The 27,775-nt window shown below is 50.1% G+C and overlaps 1 protein-coding gene across 1 annotated transcript in view; it reads left to right on the plus strand.

Annotated features, from left to right (window-relative positions):
* Positions 1-27,775, plus strand: part of KCNN3 (potassium calcium-activated channel subfamily N member 3) — a gene marked incomplete at both ends in the record, with an annotated part of 172,926 nt that overhangs the window by 103,004 nt on the left and 42,147 nt on the right. The window contains 1 exon segment of the mRNA XM_080693038.1: positions 1,256-1,674. Coding sequence (XP_080549164.1) covers positions 1,256-1,674 — 419 coding nt within the window.

A 27,775-nucleotide genomic window follows, 5' to 3' on the forward strand; every position in this document is an offset into this window, starting at 1 on the left:
AGCCCCACCAGCTACGGTGGAGGGCGTGCGGCCCCTCTGCGGATTTGACTGATTCTTGGGAGCCGCGTACACAGCTCCTCCGAGACCTGGCGTCTGTTCACTGGCTCATGGCAGTGGAGAAGACAAGGATGTGGCTGCGGAGGCGGGTGGAGGAGGTGCTCAGGCCCGGGGTGCAGCAGGAGCCCCCGAGCCCCCACTTCCACACCCTCTTGGGGTGCGACACCTTCCTGGCACTCCCGTGTGTTGGGCAATCTGCGTGCTCTCCACACCCGTCCTTGGGTGTTTATGCGGGCTGCACTGTCTAGGCACCACTGAGTGAATCACTGACCCTTGATGACCAGCCCCACCTCCCGGTCTTTCTCCCTTCCTCGTTGGGCTGGAACTAGGTTCTGCTGGCATCCAGGTCCCATCCTGAGGCCGGCCAGGAGCCCGGCCAGGGTCCATCACAGTAGCATTTAAAACACACTTCCCAGCCGGGCGTGGTGGCGCACGCTTGTAATCCCACCATTCGGGAGGCTGAGACAGGAGGATGGCAGGTTCGAGGACAGCTTCAGCTACTTAGTGAGGCCCTCTGCAACTCAGTGAGACCCTGTTTCAAAATAAAGAATGAAAAATCGGGCTGGGAGTGTAGCTCGGCGGTAGAATGCCCCAGGTTCCATCCCCAGTACCACACACACACACACACACACACACACACACACAATAGGTTTAGATGGGTGTGGTGGTGCACACTTGTAATCCCAGCATTTGGGAGGCTGAGACAGGAGGATCACTGTTCATGGACAGCCTCAGCTACTTAGTGAGGCCCTTTGCAACTCAGTGAGACCCTGTTTCAAAATAAAGAATAAAAAACCGGGCTGAGGGGTGTCGCTCAGAGGTAAAATGCCCCTGGGTTCCATCCCTAGTACTGAAGAAAAAAGAAAAAAGGCACACTCCCTGCGTTGGGAGTCCCTGCCCCTCCCCGTCCAGTGCTGGGGATGTGCGCAGGGCCTCATGCATGCTACTCTCATGCTGGACCACGGAGCTGCTCCCCAGCCCCATTCCAGGAGTTCTTCTAGCCATTGCGCACGTAAACCAGGGTGAAGGCTAAAGGTAGTCGTTCTGATTCAGAGGTGCCACACAGAGGTCCCGAGGTGGCCAGGCCGAGCCGAGCCCAGGGGCCCAGCCTCCCCAGTTCCCCCAGCCTCCTGCCTCCCCTGGTCACCACGGTGTGCACCCCAGATCAGCCATGCTAACGGGCCCTCTGCTCCCCCAGCTCTTCGTAATCGACAATGGCGCGGACGACTGGCGGATAGCGATGACCTATGAGCGCATCCTCTACATTAGCCTGGAGATGCTGGTGTGCGCCATCCACCCCATCCCCGGGGAGTACAAGTTCTTCTGGACGGCGCGCCTGGCCTTCTCGTACGCGCCGTCGCGGGCGGAGGCCGATGTGGACATCATCCTGTCCATCCCCATGTTCCTGCGTCTCTACCTGATCGCCCGCGTCATGCTTCTGCACAGCAAGCTCTTCACGGACGCCTCCTCCCGCAGCATCGGGGCCCTCAACAAGATCAACTTCAACACGCGCTTCGTCATGAAGACACTCATGACCATCTGCCCGGGCACGGTGCTGCTGGTGTTCAGCATCTCCCTGTGGATCATCGCGGCCTGGACCGTCCGGGTCTGTGAAAGGTATCCCCCGGGTCCCCTCCTCCGCCAACCCCTCGCCGGGTGGGGAGGGTGAAGGAGGAGGGGTGCCAGGAGATCCGTGGTCCCCTGGAGGAGGCAGGTGCGCGCCCAAACACCTGCCAAGAGGACGCAGGAAATTAGGAGGGCGGAGCTGGGGCGGAACAAGAGAGCTGGAACTTTGTAACACCGGTTCCGAGGTAAGTATCATCAACCAGTGTATGGAAGCCTCTGGTTACTTGTTAGCCCTTACTTGGGGGCCACGCCTCTGCAATTTTTGTTTCTACTGGGGAATGCTACCCAGGGGCATTTTACCTTCTAGCTACACCTTGTAGCTTTTGTATCATCTCCCTGCAGCAACTTTTGTAAAATGTCTCCATCTTGGAGATTAAAACACAATGATGCCAATTTAGGCTTTGAGAAGGGCGGGGCGTGGTGGCACCCTCTTGTAATCCCAGCATTCAGGAGGGTGGATCGTGGTTCGAGGACAGCCGCAGCTACTGAGTGAGGCCCTTTGCAACTTGGTTTCAAAATAAAAAGGATAAAAATCGGGTTTGGGGTTTAGCTCGGAGGTAGAATGCCTCTGGGTTCAATCCCCAGTGCCACAAAAAAGAAGGGAAAGAAAGAAAGAAGAAAGAATGGAAAAAAGGAAAGAATTGGGCTGGGGGTATAGCTCAGAGGTAGGATAGTCCTGGATTCAATCCCAGTTCCACAATAAAAAAGAAAGAAAGAAAGAAAGAAAGAAAGAAAGAAAGAAAGAAAGAAAGAAAGAAAAAAGAAGATGACTCGTGGAGGTCCCTGGAATACTCTTGGGAATTCCATGGCTGCCTTCTTCAAATTTCTACCAAAGGTCAATCTGTACTTTCCTGTTTTTCCTTTCTAATTGATGGAAGCCAAGTTCTCTTTTTTTTTTATTTACTTGTTAATTTATTCATTCATTGTAATATTGGGGACTGAAATCAGGTAGTTCTACCTCCAAGCTACACCCTAGTCCTATTTTATATTATTATTATTATTATTATTATTATTATTATTTATTATTATTTTTGCAGTACTAGGGATGGAATCCAGGATCATTCTACCTCCGAGCTACACTCCCAGCCCTAATTTTTTATTCTTTATTTTGAAACAGAATCTTACTGAGTTGCAAAGGGCCTCACTAAGTAGCTGAGGCTGTCCATGAACGGCGATCCTCCTGTCTCAGCCTCCCGAATGCTGGGATTACACGTGTGCGCCACCACGCCAGGTTATTTTATTATTTTTGAAACAGGGTCTCTCTGAGTTGCTGAGGTCTCACCAAGTTGCTGAGGCTGTCCTCGAACCTGCGATATCCCTGCCTCAGCCTCCCAAGTACGGAGATTATAGGTGTGTACCACCGCACCCACTTGGCTTCCAAGTTTTCTTACAGAAGCAATTGCATTTCTGTAGCCCTTTTAGGTATTTGAAGTCCCCCTGTTTTCACATCATCCTGGGGGGGCGTACGTTTCCACTGAGGGAGCAGGCTAAATGTGCAACTGGTACCTACTGGTGAGCTTCATTGTTTGTTTGTTTGTTTGTTTGTTTATTTATTTATTTTGGTGGTACTGGGGTTTCTGGAAGCCCTTCTACCTCGGGGCTACACTCCCAGACCTATTTTTACATTTTTATTTGGAAACAGGGTCTCCTAAGCCAGCGCGCGTGGCTGGCTTCGAACCTGCGCGATCCTCCTGTCTCTGCCTCCCAAGCGCGGGGATTACAAGGGTGCGCCACCACGCCCGGCTTCATTGTTTATTTAAACAGGAATGTGAGCTACTTTTTTTTAAACTGGAAAATAAGAATGTTTCACAGCAAAGTGGTTTGCAAAATACTTTGTTGCTTTTTAGTTGGGAACCGATGCCCTGCCCTTCCGCAGTTTCCACACAGAGGCTAGGTTAGCCTGAGCCCCTCAGGACACCAGCTTCTCTCTGCAGACAGGACGCATAGATCCGGTGAAGACCAAGGTGGAGCCCAGAGAAACAAAAAGCAAAAGCCAGGCGCAGGTGGGGTTGCACACGCCTGTAATTCCAGCACCTCAGGAGACTTAGACAGGAGGCTCATAGGTTCGAGGCCAGCCTCAGCAACATAGCGAGACCCTCAACAATTTAGCAAGACCTTGTTTCAAAATAAAAAATAAAACAGGGCTGAGAGTTTAGCTAAGAGGTAGAATGCCCGAGGTTCAATCCCCAGTACAAAAGAAATCAATCAAAGTAAAAAAGGAGGATTGGCAGAGACCTTGAGTCAGGAATTATTCGACCAGAGACTGGACAGAAACTGGAAGCAGGGGATACTTTGGGATACCAAAGCATCCCTTAAGAGGGAGGGAGGACAGACATGAGGGCCTTCATTTCTCTCTACCTGATCTGTTCATGAGCCTGTCCCCTTTGGTATCAGAAAGGGTAAGTAACTGACCCTGGGTCACACAGCATCATGACAGGTGCTAGAACCAGTCATGGCTGCTGATGCCCAGCGCGGGGCCTGTTCCCATCCCGGGCGTCTCTTTTCCCCGGGACTCACCTCTAGTTGATCCACTCACATCTGAAGTTGCTATGGAACTCCCTCTTCTGCAAGATGCATTTCTAAAAGGCATTTCTCGTATCTTGGGTTGGCTTTTATGTGACGACAAAGGTTCTCCCCCTCTCCCCCTGCCAGCGAGGGAGCAGAAGAGCCTCGCTGTCTGCCGGGAGGGCACAGCCCGGCTGCTGGGGGGGGTGGGGGGCAGCCACGACACCGGGCTTGTCACGCTGGGACCCGGGCAAGGTATTACATCACCGCTTCCCAGCCCCATAGTCGCACAGCCCGCATTCTCTGGGATTTTCCTGGCCTCGTGCCCGCCTCCCACAGGCCTCCCAGGGCCGCCAGAGGAACCTCCTCATTAAACACTGTCAAATGCCAAGAGCCTCGTGCGAGGGGGGTGGACCACGGCGCCCCGTCTCCACACAGCGGGCTGGGAAGTCTCTCCCCGCGGGCCCTGGACAGCCGCGGCGGCTGGCCCGCTCACAGTCTATGTTCTTGGAGGCGCGGCAAAGCTTTCGTTGTATTGACAAAGCCGGTTGCATCTTGCTTCGTAAACGACCTTCCCCTTTCACGCTCTTTGATGGATCCCGTTGGACTCTCCCTCATCCTGAGACTCTTAGATCTGCACACAGTTGTCTCTGTGTCTCCCTCGGGGCTTCCAGACTGTTGGCAGGTGTAGGGGGTTGCGATGCTGTGAATTTTTATCTTTTTTTGCATACTGTTTTTTTTTTTTTTTTGGTGGTACTGAAGTTGGAACCCAGGGGCATTCTACCTCTGAGCGACACCCCCGGCCATATTTTTATTCTTTATTTTGAAACAAGTCTCCCCGAGTTGCAAAGGACCTCGCTAAGTAGCTGAGGCTGTCTGCAAATGCAAACCGTGATCCTCGGCCTCCCTAATGCTGGGATTACAAGCGTGCGCCACCAGGTCTGCTGGCTCTGCATATTGGTATTTTAATGAGGACTCTGATTCTGGAGCCCTGGCTCCTTAGAGGTGGAGAAAAACGGCCCATTCTATCTCTCTTGCAAATGGAGCCACCTCTCCCATCCTAAGCGGGAGAAAACCAGGCTTCCTCCCACCCGGACCCTCTGCCTTTGCTCCAGAATCCCACATCTGCAACAACCAGCTGCAGCGCCTCCCTGCCCCACCTTCCTGCCCCTCTCCAGGAAATTCTTACCCCAAGAAAACGGTGTGCAGAGGGGCCCTGGGATGGAGGCGTTGTTCGCCCAGGGTTGGCAGCAGCTCCAATTGCGGCCATCAGGGCCGAGGACCGTGCAGCTCGGGGCCCTCGAGTGAGGCCCAACCTCCAGGGGGCGCTTGCGCAAGAATCCAAGGGAGGGGATGATCAGACCCCCTAGTTATAGTTATTTTATTAAATGAATTTAAGCGTCGCTACTATTTAGTATGCAGCTACAGAACAATGCGCGTGTGCGACTTATGACATATGGACAGTGGAAGGCGGTACGTGCTATCCCCCAGCCCCCCTCGGGTTAGGGGTCCATGATTCTAAAAGTTTGTCGCCTGGGACTAGTTAGAATTAGAACGTATCCCATTGTACTGGAGGAAGCCGGCCGGACCGGAGCGCGCCCTCTAGTGGGGGACTTGAGAAGCCATGTCCTGCGGCCAGGGAGTTCATCTGAGCCACCACAGCTGTCAACAGCTGGGCCGGGAAGGGAGCCGGCGGGATTGCACCGGAGGCCTCTGCAGCGCTCAGGAGGAAGAAGACAGTCCTGAAAAGGTGGAGACTGTCCGTGAGAGACAAAAAGCAAAGCGACAGCAGGAGATTCTTGGGTTTCCCAAGTAGTCAAGTGCGATGGGGAGGAGTGTTCAGAGAAGATATGAAGATTGTCATCCCAGCATTCGGGAGGCTGAGACTGGAGGATCACGGTTCGAGGACAGCCTCAGCTACTTAGTGAGGCCCTTCGCAACTTAGTGAGACTCTGTTTCAAAATAAAGAATAAAAAAAATGGGCAGGGGGTATGGCTCGGAGGTCAAATGCCTCTAGGTTCTATCCTCAGACTCGCAAAAAAAAAAAAAAAAAAATACATCTGGGTCCCATGAGCACAGAGCTCCTGAAAACTACAACTCTGTGTGTGTGTGTGTGTGTGTGTGTGTGTGTGTGTGTGTGTGTGTTACTGGGAATGCTAAGGGCCTTCTACCTCCAGCCTACACTCCCAGACCTATTTTATATTTTATTTGGAGACAGGGTCTAAGTTGCTGAGAGCCTCACTAAGTAGCCGAGGCTGGCTTCGAACCTGCGCCATCCTCCTGTCTCAGTCCCCCCCAAGTAACTACGACTGGATTTGAAAAAGAAAATGCACATTGATGGTGCTGAATTTTTTTCCTTTTCTTTTTAGAATGTGGAAGGTGGAGGATGGACTTAAAAGTTCTCTGGAAATGCAGAAGGGATGGGAGAGAGTGACTAGGGCAGAGGTGGAGGAGAATCCAGGTCTAATCCAACAGTTAGAGTTGTTTCAGAGGAAGAAGCCAGAACAATTTAGATTAAAAGAAGAAGAAGAAGAGCCGGGCGTGGTGGCGCACGCTTGTAATCCCAGCATTCGGGAGGCTGAGACAGGAGGATCGCGGTTCATGGCCAGCCTCAGCTACTTGCTGAGGCCCTTTGCAACTCAGTGAGACCCTGTTTCCAAATAAAGAAGAAAAATAGGGCTGGGGGTGCAGCTTGGAGGTAGAATGCTCCTGGGTTTCATCCCCAATACCACACACACACAATAATCATCATCATCATCATCAAAGATATACCCTAAGAAAACTTTGCTTGGCCTAGGTGAAGGAGGCACAGAGGTTGGTGGATCAAAAAGGCTTCCTGCTAAGCCAGGCATGGCAGTGCACGCTTGTCATCCCAGCACTCGGGAGGCTGAGACCAGAGGATCGCGGTTCGCGGACAGCCTCAGCTACTTAGTGAGGCCCTCCGCAACTCAGTGAGACCTGGTTTCAAAATGAAGAATAAAAAATAGCGCAGGGGTGTAGCTCAGAGGTCGAATGTCCCTGGGTTCCATCCCCAGTACCGAAAAAAAATTGGGGGGGTGGGTACAGATGGTGGCACACACTTGTAATCCCAGCATTTGGGAGGCTGAGACAGGAGGATCGCAGGTTCTCAACCAGCCTCAGCCACTTAGTGAGGCCCTCTGCAACTCAGTGAGACCCTGTTTCAAAATAAAGAATAAAAAAATTGGGCTGGGATGGAGCTCAGAGGCAGTATGCCCCTGGGTTCCATCCCCAGTACCGTCCAAAAAAAAAAAGGGGGGGGGATAAATCGTACTGTTTATAAGAACAAAATGAACCTCAGTAAAAGACCTTAAATTTATAACAAAGATTAAAAACAGGAATTAATAAATTTCACAAAGAGAAAGACTGACTGGCTAGGGTTGGACATACAGCTTGGCGGTGGAGCTCCTACCATTAAGCATGGGGGAAGAAAATTTCCCCAGCCCCGGAAAAATAAATTAACGTAGAAAGACAGAGTATCTAAGTGCAAACCATAATTTTTAAATGTTTCATCAACTTTTGTTGTATTAGGAAGCAAAAGCAAAATTCGAGATTTTAAGTGGGAATCCTGATTCCGGGGAATCTGAAGAATGAATAAACAAGGGAGAACGGCTTAATGGTTTAAGAGTTTTAATAAATAGCTTAACAGTTGAATAGTTTTCAATTGCTTAATAATTTAATAGTTTTAATAAGAAGCTTAATAGTTTTAGTAAATAAGCAGGCCAGTTTAACTTTTGAAAGAGGAGACAATTGGGGCTTTTTCTGCTAGATATAAAATGTATTAAAAAGCTAAGAGTAATTATGTCTCTCGGTCATTACTGAAAAAATCAGTAACAACAGATCGATGAAGTGTAATGGAAAATCCCCAAAGAAGCCCTGGTGTGTGGGAACTCGGCGGAAGAGAAAGAAAACCAATTAGAAAGCAAAAGGTTATTCAATAAATGTTAATGAGGAAGCTGGAAGCTTGGAGGAGAAATTAAGTCGGAGGCCCTACCTCTCACCAGCCATCACATGAATTCCAGGTGGACGGAAGGGTCAGATTTAAGAGAAGAAGCTGAGAACAGGACTAAGAAATCAAAGCGAATATTTAACCAGTCTTGGGAGCAGAAAGAACGCTCGGGCCCAAGTCTCAGAAGCGAGGAGGCAGGATAAAAGGAACACCCGGGACATCCGTGACGTCATACCTACAATTTTAGATGTCTGTCCTTCCAAAAATATAGATAAACGTAGATTCAAAAGCAAATGTTACCTAGGTAAACCATTCGCAGCAAATGTGCCGGAGGTAAAGATCGCCATGATATGAAACTGTCTTGGGAAACAACTCACCTCCCCGCTTAAAAGAAAAAAAAAAAAAGACAGCCATAAAGGAAGAAATACAAAAAGCTAGTTAAAAAAAATTATATATATAATCGTCCATTCAGCCTTCCTAAGCAAAGGACTACTTATCAAAACTGCCAGGAGGGCTGGGCGCGGCGACACCCACCTGTTGTCCCAGGGCTTGGGAGGCTGATACAGGAGGATCGCAGATTCCAGGTCAGCCTCAGCAACCTTAGAGGCCCTCAGCAGTTTACCAAGACCCAGTTTCAAAATAAAAATATAAAGGCCGGGTGTGGTGGCGCACACTAGGCTGAGACGGGAGGATCATGGTTCAAGGACAGCCTCAGCTACTTAGTGAGGCCCTTTGCAACTCAGTGAGACCCTGTTTCAAAATAAAGAATAAAAAATAGGGCTGGGGTGTAGGATGGAGGTAGAATGTTCCTGGCTTCCATCCCCTGTACAAAGAAAGAAAGAAAGAAAGAGAAAGAAAGAAAGAAAGAAAGATTAAAAAGGAATACCCAAAATAGTATTATAGATGATGTCAGCAACTTAAAATATGTAGAAATACAATATACAGAGAAACGCTGGAGAAATACACATAAATATTAAGCTGTTTTCTCTGTAGGACATGATGCGTAATTTTTCTTTATATTTCATTGCTTTGTTTGTTTTGTCTTGGTACTAGAAATTGAACTCAGGGACATTCTACCTCTGAGCTACACCCCCTGCCATATATATATATATATATTTTTTTTTTTTTTCGGTACTGAGGATGGAACCCAGGGGCGTTCTACCTCCGAGCTACACTCTCTGTCCTATTTTTCATTCTTTATTTTGAAACAGGGTCTCACTAAGTTGCAGAGGGCCTCACTAAGTAGTAGCTGAGGCTGTCCACGAACTGAGATCCTCCTGTCTCAGCCTCTCGAATGCTGGGATTCCAAGGGTGCGCCACCACATTCCCCTCCCATCCCTAATTTTTATTCTTTATTTTGAGACAGACTCTTACTAAGTTGCAGAGGGCCTCACTAAGTAGCTGCGGCTGGCTGTGAACCTGCGATCCTCCTATCTCAGCCTCCCAAGTCCTAGGATGACAGGACTACACCTGTCAAGTTTTTCTCTTCTTACAGTGGATGCCTCAGAGCATCAAGCTTTGTTCTCAACCTCGGGGATCAGTTGAAAAGGACCACAGAACCAAAATTCCTCCAGGGGCTGGAGTTCCCAGAGGGGGAGGGGAGGAAGCAGAAGGGGTCCTGCTGGCCGCGGGTCAGCCACATCTATTTGTGGGCTGACATGAGCCAAGGCAGGAGACCCAGAATCCATCCACTTTTCTATTTTTTTCTCTCAGGTTGTTTTGTTTGCTCCTGAGGTCCTGCTGGGTCCTGTGTCTCCAGTGTGGGTGCTCCCCATCCCCTGAGGACTGGCCCCTGGGTCCCCCTGGGTCTTGAGGATGTCTGGCTTCTTAGCAGCACCCTGACCCCTGCCCTGTCCTCTGCTCTGGCCGTGCGGAGGCCTGAGTCCAGCTGTGATCGTCTTTTTCTTTCTGATTTTTGGCCGCAGCCTCCTCCCACTCCACCAAGCTGAGCTGGAAGGAAATATGGGGTTGAAAACGGGGTCCACACTGAGCCCCCCCTTTCGCTCCATCCTTTCCAGATACCTGTTTTCCTTACTCTGCACTGCCCAGTGTAGGGCAAGCACGGTCTCGTGATCACTGCAGCGGTGGCCTGGGACTCCACCATCCCTGGCACAGTGCTCATTTTGAAATCTCCCGGAGGCTCCTGGGAGCCTCCAGCGTGCGAAGCCCCCGCAGGCTCGTCCAGACGTTCTGACAGGCCAGCAGGCGCGTCCCCGCGGTGGGCAGCCGCTGGGCCTATCAGTGAAGCTCTTTTTGAACATTTTAAATATGGTTCGAGCAGGGCGTGGTGGCCCACGCTTGTAATCCCAGCATTTAGGAGGCGGAGACAGGAGGATCGTGGTTCACTGACAGCCTCAGCTACTTAGGCCCTCTGCAACTCAGTGAGACCCTGTTTCAAAATAAAGAATAAAAAATAGGGCTGGGGTGTAGGATGGAGGTAGAATGTTCCTGGCTTCCATCCCCTGTACAAAGAAAGAAAGAAAGAAAGAGAAAGAAAGAAAGAAAGAAAGATTAAAAAGGAATACCCAAAATAGTATTATAGATGATGTCAGCAACTTAAAATATGTAGAAATACAATATACAGAGAAACGCTGGAGAAATACACATAAATATTAAGCTGTTTTCTCTGTAGGACATGATGCGTAATTTTTCTTTATATTTCATTGCTTTGTTTGTTTTGTCTTGGTACTAGAAATTGAACTCAGGGACATTCTACCTCTGAGCTACACCCCCTGCCATATATATATATATATATTTTTTTTTTTTCGGTACTGAGGATGGAACCCAGGGGCGTTCTACCTCCGAGCTACACTCTCTGTCCTATTTTTCATTCTTTATTTTGAAACAGGGTCTCACTAAGTTGCAGAGGGCCTCACTAAGTAGTAGCTGAGGCTGTCCACGAACTGAGATCCTCCTGTCTCAGCCTCTCGAATGCTGGGATTCCAAGGGTGCGCCACCACATTCCCCTCCCATCCCTAATTTTTATTCTTTATTTTGAGACAGACTCTTACTAAGTTGCAGAGGGCCTCACTAAGTAGCTGCGGCTGGCTGTGAACCTGCGATCCTCCTATCTCAGCCTCCCAAGTCCTAGGATGACAGGACTACACCTGTCAAGTTTTTCTCTTCTTACAGTGGATGCCTCAGAGCATCAAGCTTTGTTCTCAACCTCGGGGATCAGTTGAAAAGGACCACAGAACCAAAATTCCTCCAGGGGCTGGAGTTCCCAGAGGGGGAGGGGAGGAAGCAGAAGGGGTCCTGCTGGCCGCGGGTCAGCCACATCTATTTGTGGGCTGACATGAGCCAAGGCAGGAGACCCAGAATCCATCCACTTTTCTATTTTTTTCTCTCAGGTTGTTTTGTTTGCTCCTGAGGTCCTGCTGGGTCCTGTGTCTCCAGTGTGGGTGCTCCCCATCCCCTGAGGACTGGCCCCTGGGTCCCCCTGGGTCTTGAGGATGTCTGGCTTCTTAGCAGCACCCTGACCCCTGCCCTGTCCTCTGCTCTGGCCGTGCGGAGGCCTGAGTCCAGCTGTGATCGTCTTTTTCTTTCTGATTTTTGGCCGCAGCCTCCTCCCACTCCACCAAGCTGAGCTGGAAGGAAATATGGGGTTGAAAACGGGGTCCACACTGAGCCCCCCCTTTCGCTCCATCCTTTCCAGATACCTGTTTTCCTTACTCTGCACTGCCCAGTGTAGGGCAAGCACGGTCTCGTGATCACTGCAGCGGTGGCCTGGGACTCCACCATCCCTGGCACAGTGCTCATTTTGAAATCTCCCGGAGGCTCCTGGGAGCCTCCAGCGTGCGAAGCCCCCGCAGGCTCGTCCAGACGTTCTGACAGGCCAGCAGGCGCGTCCCCGCGGTGGGCAGCCGCTGGGCCTATCAGTGAAGCTCTTTTTGAACATTTTAAATATGGTTCGAGCAGGGCGTGGTGGCCCACGCTTGTAATCCCAGCATTTAGGAGGCGGAGACAGGAGGATCGTGGTTCACTGACAGCCTCAGCTACTTAGGCCCTCTGCAACTCAGTGAGACCCTGTTTCAAAATAAAGAATCAAAAATAGGGCTGGGGGTGTCGCTCGGAGGTAGAATGTCCCTGGGTTCCATCCCCAGTACCACACACACACAAAAAAAAAAAATCCATATATATTTCAGCTTGGCCAAGGAGCCATGTCCAGGGCACTGTAGGGGCGGCACTGGCAGATGGGAGGATCTGCCCTGTGCTAGGCATGGGCTCGATTCAGAGCTAAGGAACCAGGTGCTGGCCCTGTATGAATCCAACAGCCACTTAGCACCCTAGGGACAAGGCTTATTACTCTAAAAGTCTACTTAATTCTCAAGGTATGCTGGTGTACACCTGTAATCCAGTACTTAGTTGGCTGCAATAAGAGTATAACAGGTTCAAGGCCAGGGCCCAGTAACTTTGCTAGACTCTGCTATAGTCTGTGTGTGTGTGTGTGTGTGTGTGTGTGTGTGTGTGTGTGTGTGTGTGTGGTGTTAGGATGGAACCCAGGGGCATTTTACATCTGAGCTACTCCCCCGGCCCTATTTTTTTTTTCTTTCTTTTGAAATAGGGTCTCACTAAGTTGCAGAGGGCCTCACTAAGTAGCTGAGGCTGTTTGCAAACCTAGGTCCTCCTGTCTCGGCCTCCCCAAGTACTGGGATTACAAGCGTGTGCCACCACGTGCGGCTGCAACGACCATTTTATAGTTTTTTGTTTTTGGGTTGTTTTTTTTTAAGGGAATTCTGTCGGGTCTCTAGAAGAAGACGATTATCTGTATGGTAGAGAAACGGTGATTTTTGAGTGGGAACTGTTTTTGTCAACTTTTCTGTCTCTGAGACCAAAAAACTTGACAGGAATAACAGCAGAGTAAAGGCTCGTGTAGGCTTTGGGGTGTGTGACAGCACCTAGACTCAGGACAGCGGAAAGCAGAGTGATTGAAAAGAAGTGACCCTGGACAGACAGTCCCCAAGCCACGCCCACTTCCTCTGACCACGCCCAGGTCACAGCGGCCACGCCCATGCCATCTGGGCCACGCCCCGGCCCCCAGGACAACCGGCCACACCCACCTTTGGGCCACGCCCCCACCGCGGTCTATGGGTTTAAATTACCATCCAGTAAAACCATTCAAATTGCTTGGTGGCGCACGCTTGTAATCCCCGTGCTTGGGAGGCAGAGACAGGAGGATCGCGCAGGTTCGAAGCCAGCCGCCTGCGCTGGCTTAGGAGACCCTGTTTCCAAATAAAAAAATGTAAAAATAGGTCTGGGAGTGTAGCCCGGAGGTAGAAGGGGCTTCCAGGAACCCCAGTACCACCAAAAAAAAAAAAAAAAAAAAAATTGTTAATACTGGCTGGGCGTGGTGTCGCAGGCTTGTAATCCCCGTGCTTGGGAGGTGGAGACAGGAGGATCACACTGGTTCGGAGCCAGCCTTGCTGGCTTAAGAGACCCTGTTACCAAATAAAAAATATAAAATAGGTCTGGGAGTGTAGCCCGGAGATAGAAGGGCTTCCAGGAACCCCAGTACCACCAAATTTTATATATATATATATATATTCTCAAAGTTAACACAGGAGACACCAGCCTTTATTGTCAAACTCAACAGAGTTTAGCAAATGTGGGTATAGCTAACTGGGTAGTAGCTTTATGATTTCATCAACTTTAACCCACGAAATTGTTTCCTCTTAGTTACCAGCATTCTCAATTCGTTTTGTTCTTGTTTTATAATTGACATTATGGATTTTATTCAGGGAATAAATGTGTCTGGAGGCTTTTTTGTTATTTCCAAAATTAACACTGTAGCCTCCTGAGAGCTGCAGCCTGTCACTGGGCCAAGTTATACCAGGGCGGAGGTGAGCTGAGATGAAGTCAGGGCCTCGGGTTCCTAGGTAAGGGTGACCAGAAGTCCCAGGGAGGAGACCCACCATTTGCTGAGACTGTCTTTCTTCTGCTCCTCTTCCTCCTCCTCTTCCTCCTCCTTCTCCTTGGGTGGTATTAAGGAGTGGATCTAGGGGTGCTCTGCATCTGAGCTACACCCCCAACCCTATTTTATTATTTTTCTTTTGAAACAGGGTCTAAACAGTCTGAGACAGACTGGCCTCAAACCTGTGATCCTCCTGTCTCAGCCTCTAGGGGTGCTCTCTGTCTAAGCTATGCCCCCAACCCTATTTTACATTATTATTTTTCTTTTGAAACAGGGTTTAAGTTACCCCGGGCTGCCGGGCGTGGTGGCGCACGCTTGTAATCCCCGCGCTTGGGAGGCAGAGACAGGAGGATCGCGCAGGTTCGAAGCCAGCCGCGCGCGCTGGCTTAGGAGACCCTGTTTCCAAACAAAAATGTAAAAATAGGTCTGGGAGTGTAGCCCTGAGGTAGAAGGGCTTCCAGGAACCCCAGCACCACCAAAAAAAAAAAAAAAAAAAAGTTACCCCGGGCTGTTCTCGAACCTCTGATCCTCCTGTCTCAGCCTCCCATGCTAAGGGTTGACTTCCAACATGCACCACCCTAGTCAACTCTCAAAATAAACTTACAAGTTTATTTTAATACTACAGTATTACATCCGTCTCACAGAGGCTCAGAGCATTAGGGTGACCTCGCCTCCCCCAGGACACAAGATTGTGGGTGTCGCTGAGTCACCCTGGTGGGTGGAAAGTCTGTGCCATAGTCTACTAGGGTCCAGCCTCACAGAGGGCACTAGCTGGGCGTCCAGGGCCTTCCGTCTTCGGTTCCTTCATTCTTGCTCAGTGCTCAGGGCTGGCCTAATGTTCCCACTTAAGAAATTGGGGCTCAGCCAGGTGTAAGGGCGCATGCTTGTAATCCCAGTACTTGGGAGGCTGAGACAGGAGGATCTCAGGTTTACAACCAGACTCAGCTGCTTAGTGAGGCTCTCTGCAACTTAATGAGATCCTGTTTCAAAAACAAAGAATAAAAAAAAAAAAATAGGGCTGGGGGTGTAGCTCAGAGGTAGAATGCCCCTGCGTTCAATCTCCTGTACTCACACCTGTAATCCCAGTACGTGAGAGGCTGAGACAGAAGGATCACAGGTTCGAGGCCAGCCTCAGCAACTTAAAAAGACCCTGATTCAAAATTTAAAAAAGTGAGGGGCTGGGGGTGCAGCTTGGAGGTAGACTGCTCCTGGCTTCAACCTCCAGGTCCAAAAAATAAAATATTAAGTAGGAGGGCTGGGGCTGCAACTTGATGGTACAGCACTTGCCTAGCGTGTGGGAGACCCTGGGGTCTGTCCCCAGCACTGCAAATAGTCAAACAAGCCAGCCAGCGTGCGTGTGTGAGGGGGCTTTGGGAGATGGTGAGCCGGGTGGCCGCCACAGGCCCAGCATCCCTCCACCAGTCCCTCCGCCTGCCCCTGGGCAGCCGGGTGGGGCGTGCAGCCCAGTATCCTTCTCTGGCTGGAGGAGCCCGGAGCCCAGGGCGCTTCAGCTGACCAGAACTGACAGGGTTGGTGCAGGCTGAGGGCGTTGGATCGTGTTTCCAGGAAAGCCCAGGGATACCTGGCTTTTGCCACCAGGTCAAAGCAGAAGCCAGCAGCAGATAAGCGTTTACCATCTTGGTTATCACAACCTCATCTCCATCATGACAGATCTGACAGAACAATCAGAGGCCTCTGGGGGACCTGTCACCGGCTGGTCTCCGCGCTCAATCTGTCTCCCTGATCTCAGAGAGACATTGCCCTCCCATCTGGCAGCTCTGTGGGCCGCACACAGCTGCAGACTCCCTCTCCAGCACTCGCAGGAGATGGCTGAGCTGTCCTCCCTCCGACTCTTCCTCTGGGCGCTCTCTCCAACGCTCACCTGCCGGGCTGCACAGTGCAGAGGTGGGACGTAGGGTTTGGGCAGCCATTTGTTGACGGGCAAGAAGTAAAGGCGTCTTCATTTCCTCTCCGAAGGAGTGGGCTGGAGGGGCATGCTGGGGCTATGGAGTCCAGGGGCTTCTGGGGGCTGTGGGAGCCGGAGGAAGGGGTCAGACGGAGGCAGGCTGACGTCCTGCGGACTCAGTGTGGGCCTCTCACCTGCCACCTTGTCACTGGCCGTTCTCTCTCCCTCATCCCCCCCTCCCCTCTCCTCTCTCTCTCTCTCTCTCCCCCCTCTCCTCCCTCTCTCTCTCTTCTCTCCTCTCCTCTCCTCTTCTCTTCTCTCTCTCTCTCTCTTTCTCTCTCTCTCTGTTTTTTTTTTTATTCCAGGTGGTCAAAAGTCCTGGGTTAGAGTCAGGCTCAGTGCCTGTAACCCCAGCACTCAGGAGGCTGAGATAGGAGGATGGCAGGTTTGAGGACAGCCTCAGCAATTTAGCGAGACCCTATTTAAAAATGTTTAAAAAAATTTTTTTTAAAGGATTGGGCCGGGCATGATGGCCCACGCTTGTAATCCCAGCATTCAGGAGGATCCGGTTGGCAGACAACCTCAGCTACTTAGGCCTTTCGCAACTCAGTGAGACCCTGTTTCGAAAAATAAAGAGACTAAAAAATAGGGCTGAGGGTGTAGCTCGGAGGTAGAATGTCCTTGGGTTTCATCCCCAGTACCGCAAATAAATAATTTAAAAAGGGCTGGGATATAGCTCAGAGGTAGAAAGCACCTGGGTTTAACCCCCTGTACCAAAAAAAAATTTTTTTTTTAATGAAATAAAGAATTCCTTGGTTCAAGAGACAGAAGAAGCTGGGCTTGGAGGTGAATATTTGTAATCCCAGTACTTGGGAAGCTGAGACTGGAGGAGCTCAGATTCAAATACAGTATTAGCAATTTAGTGAGGCCCTAGTGAGACTCTGTTTTAAATTAAAAAAAAAAAAAAAAAAACAGGGCTGGGGGTGTAGCTCAGAGGGAGAATTCCTCTGAGTTCAAACTTCCCACCCACAGGAGAGAGAGAGAGAGAGAGAGAGAGAGAGAGAGAGAGAGAGAGAGAGAGAGAGAGAGAGAAAGAATTGATGGTGATGGCGGGCATCTCTTAAATGAGGCTACTATCCAGCCCTCCCTTCCTTCCTCTCTCTCAGAGATAGTCCCAGGAATAAAATGAGAGGAGGTATATATATATCTTTTGATACCTCTGAGGAAGTATTCCATAAGAATCCTAATCCCAGCTACTAGAGGCTGAACCCAGGGGCCTTCTACCTCTGAGCTATATGCCCAGACCTATTTTATTTTATTTTTTGTGGCACTGGGGATGAAACCCAGGGACATTCTACCGCCGAGCTATACCCCCTGCCCTATTTTTCATTCTTTATTTAGAAACAAGGTCTCACTAAGTTGCAGAGGGTCTCATTAAGTAGCTGAGGCTGGCCGCGAACTGCGATCCTCAGGTCTCAGCCTCCCAAGTACTGAGATTACAAGCATATTCCACCACGCCCGGCTTCCTTTTTATTTATTTATTTATTTACTTACTTACTTACTTACTTTTGCAGTACTGGGGATGGAACCCAGGGCATTCTACCTCCGAGCTACTCCCCCATCCCTATTTTTCATTTTTTATTTAGAAAGAGGGTCTCACTAAGTTGTAAAGGGCCTCACTAAGTAGCTCAGGCTGTCCATGAGCAAGGATCCTCCTGCCTCGGCCCCCCGAATGCTGTGCTCCACCATGCCCGGCTTCCTTTTTTATTAATTAATTTATTTATTTTTATTTTGAAACGAGGTCTCACTACAGTTGCTGAAGGTCTCGCTAATTTGCTGAGGCAGGCCTCGAACTTGTGGTCTTCCTGTCTCAGCCTCCCAAGTAATAGGATAACAAACCGGGCGTGGTGGTGCATGCTTGTAATCCCCGTGCTTGGGAGGTGGAGACAGGAGGATCACGCAGTTTTGAAGCCAGGCTCAGCTGGTTTAAGAGACCCTGTTTCCAAATAAAATATAAAATAGGTCTGGGAGTGTAGCCCGGAGGTAGAAGGGCTTCCAGGAATCCCAGTACCACCAAAACCAAAACAAAACAAAATAAAACAGAAATAGGATAACAAGCCTTTGCCACCACGTGCTGCTGAATCCCAACTATTTTTATTCTTGTCTCTGCCTATAAAAGCTACACGCAGTGAAGTCCCTTTGCTTCCAAGTCACGCTCTGTGACTGATGGTGGTGTCAGGAGAGCCTGGACCCAGGAGCAGAAGGCTCCCAGGCAGGCAGCCGAGCGAGGTGCTGGGCGGGCGGAGCTGAATGTAGGCCTAGGAAGAAAACTGAGCAGATTGACTTCCTGTCCACGAGAAGCAGAGACCACCGGGAGCCCGGGAGGCCCCAGAGCCCTGGGCCGGCCACCCCACCCTTCAGCAGACCGCCCACCTTTCTGGTGCCACCACCTGGCTGGTGCTGGCGGCGCAGATGGGCAAAGCTGGGAGCCAGCTTGCAGTTAGATGGTGAGATGGAGTGACAGAGGGGAGCATGGAGCTAAGGGTGCATGTGGTGGCCCCTACCTGGAATCCCAGAGGCTGAGACAGGAGGACCACAGGTTCAAGGACAGCCTCAGCTATTTAGTGAAACCCTCAGCAACCTAGCAAGACCATTGCAAAAATAATAATAGTAATAAGCTGGGAGTGGTGGTGCACGCTTGTAATTGCATTACTTGGGAGGCTGAGACAGGAGGATCGGGGTTCAAAGCCAGCCTCAGGTACTTGGTGAGGCCCTCTGCAACTTAGTGAGACCCTGTTTCAAAAAATAAATTAAAAAAATAGGGCAGGGGGTGTAGCTTGGAGGTCAAATGTCCCTGGTTTCCATCCCCAGACCCACAAAAAGAAAGAAAGAAAGAAAGAAAGAAAGAAAGAAAGACCCCAGACCCACAAAAAGAAAGAAAGAAAGAAAGAAAGAAAGAAAGAAAGGAAGGAAGGAAGGAAGGAAGGAAGGAAGGAAGAAAGAGGTGCCCAGGGCTCCCTTGACTCAGGAAAGCTCTCTGGAGGAGGTGATTTCCTGGGCCAACAGGTGCCCCAGGAAGAGGGAGCCGTGTGTGCAGAGTGGGGAGAAAGGGTGCGGTAGGGAGGAAGGAGAGAAAACGCTGTTGCCTGCCTGGTGTCTGCAAAAAGGCTGGAGACGTGGGCAGGGGTCTCTCTCTCGTGTATACGGGGTGTACGAGGAATTAAACCCAAGGACATTCTATCTCTGAGCTATACCCCAAGACCATTTCACTTTTTATTTTGAAACAGCTTTTTGTTTTGCTAAGTTGCCGAGGGGCTCGCTAAGTAGCTGAGGCTGGCCTTGAACCTGCATCCTCCTGTCTCAGCCTCCCAGGCACTGGGATTATAGGTAGGGGTCTTCCCAGCAGCCTGAGGCCTGGCCTAAGGCTCCTCTGTCTGCAGCCAGCAGTTCCCAAGCCTGTTTACTCTTGTTTCGACCATTCCATCAGGGGAGCCACTCACTGTTCAGACACCTGGCTTCTGCTGCCAGGGCGGCCTGGGTTATAAATCATTTCTATCGGGCTCGCTGACATCCCAGCCGCCACCTTCCCACCAAAGAAAGCAAATCGATGCAAGAGTGTGGTCCGGATCCCGGACTGGCTGGAATCGTCGTGACTCAGCAGGGCCTGGCAACTTTCGCCTAGGCCAGCCGGGGAGAAAGGCTCCAGGCTCGGAGTCCTGGGCCAAGCGAGGTCGGCCTCTGCCCACACTGTGCGCAGGCGCACCACACAGGGCTCTGCTGTCAACCACAAGACAGCGTCATCCTGCTGAGAGAGCTGCGCTTTCTTTATTTCTCTTTGGTTCTAGGGATGAAAGCCAGGGGCATTCTACCACCGAGCTACACCCCCAGCCCTATTCTTTAGTCTTTTTATTTTATTTATTTATTTATTTATTTATTTATTGGTGGTTCTAGGGGTGGAACCCAGAGGCTTTCTACCTTAAGGCTACACTCTCAGACCTATTTTATACTTTATTTGGAAACAGGGTTTCAATGAATTGCTGAGAGCCTCACTAAGTAGCTGAGGCTGGCTTCGAACCTGCGCGATCCTCCTGTCTCTGCCTCCCAAGCGCTGGGATTACAAGCGTGCGCCACCACGCCCAGCAGTCTTTTTATTTTTGAAACCGGGTCTCACTGAGTTGCAGAGAGCCTCAGTAAATAGCTGAGGCTGTCTGCGAACCACGATCCTCTGGTCTCAGCCTCCCAAATGCTGGGATTACAAACATGTGCCACCACGACCGATTATATATATATATATATAAATTTGTTTGTTTTTGCAGTATTGGGGACTCAACCCAGGGGCATTCTACCTCCAAGCTATATCCCAGCCTGATTTTTTATTCTTTATTTTAAAACAGGGTCTCGGCTGGGTGTGGTAGTGCACGCTTGTAATCCCAGCATTTGGGAGGCTGAGACAGGAGGATTGCAGTTCCCAGACAGCCTCAGCTACTTAGCGAGGCCCTTTGCAACTCAGTGAGACCCTGTTTCAAAATAAAGAATAAAAATAGGGTACAGGGTGTAGCTCTGAGGTCAAAGTCCCCTGGGTTCCATCCATAGACCTGCAAAAAAAAACTTTTTTTAATTTAAAAATTAAATAAATTTTAAAAATAAAGAATAAAAACTAGGGCTGGGGGTGTAGCTCGGAGGTAGAATGGCTCTGGGTTCAATTCCCAGTATCAATCAATCAATCAATCAATCAATCAATAAAACAGGGCCTCACTAAGTAGCTGAGGCTGGCCACAAGCCTGGGATCCCTCAAGCATTGGGATTACAAGCCTGCGCCGCCACACCAGGCTTTATTTTTTTAAATTTTGAAACAGGGTCTTACTAAGTTCCTGAGGCTGGCCTCAAACTTGCAGTCCTCCAGTTTCAGCCTCCCAAGTGCGGGGATTACAGGTGTGTTCTAGAAGGGAAACCTGCCCGCCCTTCGGGTGACACCCTAGTCGTAGCCAGGCGGGGTGGGGACCCTGTCTCCTTGGACCCTCCACCCGTCCCTCTCCACCGACCGACCGCAGTCTCCGGATACTTGGGGAAGAAATTCTTCCCCTGGGAACAGCGCTTCTACCGAACATATTGTTTTTCTCCGTTTTCATGCATCTTATTAAACATGTCCAAATCAGGAAACATGGGAATGTTTTTTAATAAGAAGAAAGAAAACAGCGCAAATTGAGAAACCGACTCCGAAGCGTTTGCCAGAAGAACCATCTGTTTTTTAATTTAATAACCACCCGAAGAGGTCGCCGCGCTCCCTAGGAGAAGCCAACGGCCTGTGGGAAGGGGCAGGTGGCTGCCCTCAAGTGGGGTCTGCTGACAAAGTGGGGGACCCGTCGAGAAGAGAAGAAGGAGCCCCAGAAGAGGCACAAGACCAGGAAAAGCTCAACAGGCCTCCGCATCCCAATGTTCCCGCCACGGTGAGAGAAATGGCGTCTAGTGTGTGACCTCAGCCGGCGCTCCCTCCCGTAGGCCAGCCAGACCCCTCCTCGGAAAACTGCCAGGGGGTGACAGAGGTGCTGCTACCCCCGCCGGAAAAAGCCACATCCTCAAGCCCAGACTTCATGGAGGAAGAGGGAGCCCACGCGTGTTTGTTGACTGACACCTCTGTGCCCCCCAGCTGTTGGGCTCTGGGGGTGCCGGGTATTTCAAAAATACCTGGAGGTGGGAGGCTGAGCATCGGAGGGTTGCGGTTCAAGGCCAGTCTTGGGCACTTAGTGAGACCCTCGGCAACTTAGGGAGACCTGTTTCCAAATAAATAATCAAACAGGGCTATGGGAAGGCACCAAGTGTCCTGTCCGTTGCTGGTGATAACAGCAGCAAAGATTCCTTTTGGTTTAAAGATAACTCCTTTGTAAATCACAGCTGAGTGACTGAACTGTAAATCACAGCCCACCCGAGTGACTGAAATGTATAAAACCGCCTTGGAGCAAAGACTCGGGGTCCTCGTCAAGACTCCACTGCGTTGGAGGGACCCGGACCCGAGCTCCAGCTAGTTCCCCAATAAAACCCCCCTTCCTGCCTTTGCAGTATTGTGTGTGGAGACCTGGCTTAGGAAGATGGGACACCGTCTACCAGGAGACGCAGGGGCAAGAAGGAGTGACGTAGCGCAGAGGTGGCCTGGTGGTTGTGGGGGGTCGGCTCTGGTCCCCAAAACTTTTTATTTAACATTTTAGGATATTTATTTATTTATTTATTTATTTATTTATTTATTTATTTATTTTGCAGATCTGGGGATGGAACCCAGGGGCATTCGACTTCCAAGCTACACCCCTGCCCTATTTTTTTTTAATTTTTTATTCTTTATTTTGAAACAGAGCTTCACTAAATTGCAGAGGGCCTCACTAAGTAGCTGAGGCTGGCCGTGAACCACGATCCTCCAGTCTCAGCCTCCCAAATGCTGGGATCACAAGCGTGCGCCACCACGCCCGGCTTCTTTTTCCTCTTTGAAAGGAGGGTCTGGCTGCCAGGAAGAGACTTGAGGGGGCAGCGTGTGTGGGCGGGGGGCACAGCGGAAGCTGAGAGGGCAGGCAGGTGGCTACTGCAATGACCTGGACCAGAGGACGGGACTGAGAAGTGGCCACACTGTGGGAATCTTTGGGAGGCGGAGCCCCAGGAACGGCTGGAGACAGGCAAGCGGCTACGGCCTCAGAAGAACCTCGGGCGGGCAGCGGGCAAGGAAGGTTGAAGGACCTGCCAGGGCTAGGTCCTTGCCACGAAGGATGGAGCCCGGGCAGGACGCTCTGGAGAGGCAGTCGCATATACGCAGGCCTCTGTCAGTGTCTGACAAGTCCTTCCCTCCCTCCGGAGAACACAGGACTCCAAGAGTGATGATATTTGTTCACGGTTACACAGCCACAGGGGTGTGGCAGGAGGTCTGCAGGCTCCGGGACGGCTTTCAGCTCTGTCTAGGGGAAAGGTCTGCCCACAAGGTAGTAATCGCTGCCGGACTCAGTGGTGCGCAGAATCCCGGGACTTGGGAGGCTGAGACAGGAGGATCACAGGTTTGAGGCTAGCCTCAGCAACTTAATGAGACCCTCAGCAACCCAGGGAGACTCTGTTTCAAAATGAAAATATAAAAAGGGTTGAGGTTGTGGCTCAGAGGTAGAATGTTTCTGGGTTCAATCCCCAGTTCCAAATGAATAGATAATAAATGAGCCGGGCGTGGTGGGCACGCTTGTCATCCCAGCATTTGGGAGGCTGAGACGGGAGGATTGAAGTTCCCAGACAGCCTCAGCTACTTAGTGAGGCGCTTTGCAACGCAGTGAGACCCTGTTTCAAAATAAAGAATAGAGAAATAAGGCTGGGGGTGTAGCTTGGAGGTAGAATGCACCCTGGGTTCCATCCCCAGTACCGCAAACAAACAAACAAATGAATAATAAGTAAATAAAATGTGTGTCCAGCCTGCACACTAAAGGGTCCGGAGGCCTCTTAGGGGTCCCAGTGGGATTTGGGCTGGGCCTTGAAGGGCAGTAGTAGGGCTGGGTGAGGACAGCGGCAGACAGACAGGACGGGAGCCAGAGAGGCAGGAGCTTGAGCCCTTGAAGATGCCAAAGGGCAAAGCACCACGGGTCAAAGGCCACCCAGAGGGTCAGAGGTCACTAAGGGGTGAGGCAGATTTGTGTGGCCGGTTCGCACTTAGTAAGCACAGGGCCTCCCCGCCTCCGGCTCCGCGCGCAGGGGTCTGGCCGCGTGAACCCCGAGATGGGTGACAACTTGAAGACAGGGTGCCCCGTTTGGGTGGAGCTCTGCACACGCCCTGGCTCGTTCCCGCACACGTGTCACAGGCAAGCCAGCTCCAGGACAAACAGCTGGAGCCACCATACCACTTAGATCCACCAAGTCTTCTAAAAAATATATTCGTTTACAAAAGTAGTCAAACTGCTCTGGAAACCAAGGAGGAAGAGGCAGTCACTTCTTCGCCGGGGCTTGGAGTCCGTCACCCCGCAGCAGTAACAGGTCACAGCTGGCGTGAAAAAACAGCGTCCTTAGGAATAATGAGAGCCGACTCCGAGCCCAAGGAATTTGGCCGCCACTCAGACAAGAAGGTTAGCTGCCCGAGACAACAGCCGAAGTCACTAAAACAGGCGCCGCTGAAGGGCGGGGAGAGCCGAGGCCGGCCATAGCCACGCCGCCGCGTCCACTGAGCAGCTGGGGTAGCGAGGTCCTCGGAGGGGCCCAGGAAGGGCCGGGTACTTGGAGGCTGAAACTGGAGGCTTACAGGTTTGAAGACAGCCTCAGCAAGTGGTGAGACTCCCTTCAACCTAGTGGGGCCTCACTGGGAAGAAATGGAGAGCTCAGAAACAGTACCCCTTCCACAGATAATTTATGAGAGACGCAGTGTTGAAAGAAAGCAGGGGTAGCTGGGTATGCGGTGCGCGCCCGTGATCCCAGGCCCCGCGAGGAGGCTGAGATAGGAGGATCATAGGTTCGAGGCCCGCCTCAGCAATTAGCAAGGTTTCAAAATACAGTTAAATAAATAAGTAATAAAATAGGGCTGGAGGAGGGGGAGTGTAGCTCAAAGGTAAAATGCCTCTGGGTTCAATCCCCAGTGCCACAAAAAAAAGAAAAAGAAAAAGAAAGATGGACCTCATCAAGCAGAGCTGGGATCATTGGTTATCCATGTATTTGTGAATGAAGCATTACCCCTACCTCACACCATATGCAAAATAAGTTTCAGGTGAATTCAAGACCAGAGTGAGGACAGGTGGGGTGACAGCGCACGCTTGTAATCCCCGCACTTGGGGGGCTGAGACAGGAGGATCGCGCAGGTTCCAAGCCAGCCTCAGCTACTTAGTGAGGCTCTCAGCAACTTAGTGAGACCCTGTTTCCAAATACAGTATAAAACAGGTCTGGGAGTATAGCCCAGAGGTAGAAAGCCCCTGGGTTCCACCCTCAGTACCAAACGCACACACACACAAAAGACCTAACTTAGGAAGACAACTCTGTGTGCGTGTGCGTGTGTGTGTGTGTTACTGGGGTTTTAACTCTGGGGCATTCTACCTCTAAGCTATACCTTCAGCCTGATTTTATTGTTTATTTATTTTTGTGGTACTGGAGATTGAGCCCAGGGGCCTTCTACCTCCGAGCTATGTCCCCAGACCTATTGCATTTTTATTTGGAAACAGGGTCTCACTAGGTTGGTGAGAGTCTCTCTACTTGCTGAGGCTGTCCTCAAACCTGTGATCCTCTGGTCTCAGCCTCTCAAGTACAGGGATTATAAGCGTGCACCATCACACCTGGCTTTCATGTTTTATTTATTTATTTATTTATTTTACTTATTTATTTATCCATTCATTCATTCATTTGTGGTACTAGGGGTCGAACCCAGGGGCATTCTACCTCTGAGCTCCACCCCCAGCCCTACTTTTTCTTTTCTTTATTTTGAAACAGGTCTCACTGAGTTGCAGAGGGCCTCACTGAGTAGCTGAGGCTGGCCCTGAACCTGTGATCCTCCTGTCTCAGCCTCCGAATGCTGGGATGACAAGTGTGCACCACCACGCCTGGCTCATGTTTTATTTTGAAACAGAATCTCATTAAGTTGCTGAGGCTGGTCTTGAATCTGTGAGCCTCCAGTCTCAACCACCCAAGTACTAGGATTACAAGCCCGCACCACCACACCCAGCTTGGAAGACGACATTTTGAAATATTTAAAAGAAAGTCTATAAGGTCAGGTAGGAAAGGATTTCTTTAAAAGTCATACACAGAGCCGGGCGTGGGGGCGCACGCTTGTCATCCCAGCATTCGGGAGGCTGAGACCGGAGGATCGCGGTTTGAGGACAGCCTCAGCTACTACTTAGTGAGGCGCTTTGCAACTCAGTGAGACCCTGTTTCAAAATAAAGAATAAGAAATAGGGCTGGGGTGTCGCTTGGAGGTAGAATGCCCCTGGGTTCCATCCCCAGTACAGGAAAAAAAAAAAAAAGTCAAAGTAATTACAACAAGAAAGGATGATAAATTCAACTAGCATAAAATTTAAAACCTCCATTTGTCAAAACCACTGTAAAGAAAACAATAAAGTACAAAGTAGAAGAAGATATTTACAATACTTAAACTGACACATTCTCATTATCTGGAATCAGTAGGGCTGGGGTTTTGGCTCAGTGGTAGAGAGATTGTCTAGCATGCACAAGGCCCCTGGTTCCATCCCCAGCACAGAAAGAAAGAAAGGAAGAAAAAAAGAAGAAAGAAAGAAAGAAGAAAGGAAGAAAGAAAGAAAGAAAGAAAAAGAATCTATAAAGAACAAACACATGAGAGCCCACTTAAGCTTTGTTCCCTTATTTTTCTTTGAGTTACGCTGGAGATGGAACCCAGGGGTACTCTACAGCCAAGCTGCATCCCCAGCCCTATTTTATTATTTTTGTTTTATAAACAGGGTCTCTCTAGGTTGCTGAGTCTGGCCTCAGACCGGCAATCCTCCTGCCTCAGCCTCGCGAGTGCTGGGATTATAGGCATGGAACGCCCTCCCCAGGCCATATTTAAGCTTTTATCACAGACATGCAAAGTAAAAGCAGGGTGGGTTCCCAGTTTTCCCACCAGGGAGGCAAAAATTAAAGTCAGCTGATGGCGAATGTTTACAAGGATATACAACAATAGGGACTCTTATCCTCAGCTTGTGGAAGCCTAATTGGTGTTGACATCTTGGAAAACAACTTGACATTTTCAAATGAAGTTAAATATGCACGTGTTCTACAAATCAGCAATTCCTCTTAGGTCTGTTTCCTAGAGGAACTCTCAGACCAGCTAGGAGCCATGATGAAGGAAGTCTGCTTGAAGCTGGGCGTGGTGGAGCTTGCTTGTAATCCCAATACTTGGGAGGCTGAAACCGGAGGACTGCAGGTTTGAGGACAGCCTCAGCCACTTAGACTCTCAACAACCTAATGAGACCCTGTTTCAAAATAAAGAATAATAAAAATAAAAAAGGGCCGGGGGGGGGGTGTAGCTCAGAGGTAGAATGCCCCTGGGTTCCATCCCCAGTACCGCAAAAAAGTAATTAATTAATTAAGTAAAAATATAAAATAGGACTGGAATGTAGTTCAGAGGTTTTCAATTCACAGTACTACAAGAAAAAGAAAGAAAGAAAAAGGATGTTTGGCTAGACATGCTAGCATACGCCTGTAATTCCAGTATTTAGGAGGCTGGGGAAGGAGGATTGCAAGTTTTGAGGTCAGTCTGGGCCATTTAGCAAAAACCTGTCACAAAATTAAAAAAAAAAAAAAATAAGAAAGGGCTGGAGATGTAGCTTAGTGGTAGAGCGCCTGGTGAGGCGACAGCCTCTTCCTCCTTCATTCCCAAAGGAGTCTGAATACTTTCGTAAACAAATTATTTAAGATTCCAAGGATCAGCCGGGCGTGGTGGCGCACGCTTGTAATCCCAGCATTTGGGAGGCTGAGACCGGGGGATCGTGGTTCACAGACAGCCTCGGCTACTGAGGCTCAGTGAGACCCTGTTTCAAAAGAAAGAATAAAAAAAATCGGGCTGGGGGTGTAGCTCAGAGGTAGAATGCCCCTGGGTTCCATCCCTAGTACTGTAAAAGAAAAGAAAAAGTATACATGAGCTTCCAAGGAGCTGAGTGATGCGGTGGCTCCCGCCACTTGTCTGCTCTGTTAGACACGCGCCTGTGCCCGGTCCCAACACAGACACAGAAGTAATGTTTGAATGTTTGCAGCTGTCTGTATTGCTCCCTACAGAAAAAAACTACAAACCAGCTAATGTTCCTCAACAGATGAGTGCGTTAGTAAGTCATAGCACATACAATGAAATATGATGCAGAAAGGA

This window comes from Muscardinus avellanarius (assembly GCF_963383645.1).
Source record: "Muscardinus avellanarius genome assembly, chromosome: 3".
NCBI classification, from domain to species: domain Eukaryota; kingdom Metazoa; phylum Chordata; class Mammalia; order Rodentia; family Gliridae; genus Muscardinus; species Muscardinus avellanarius.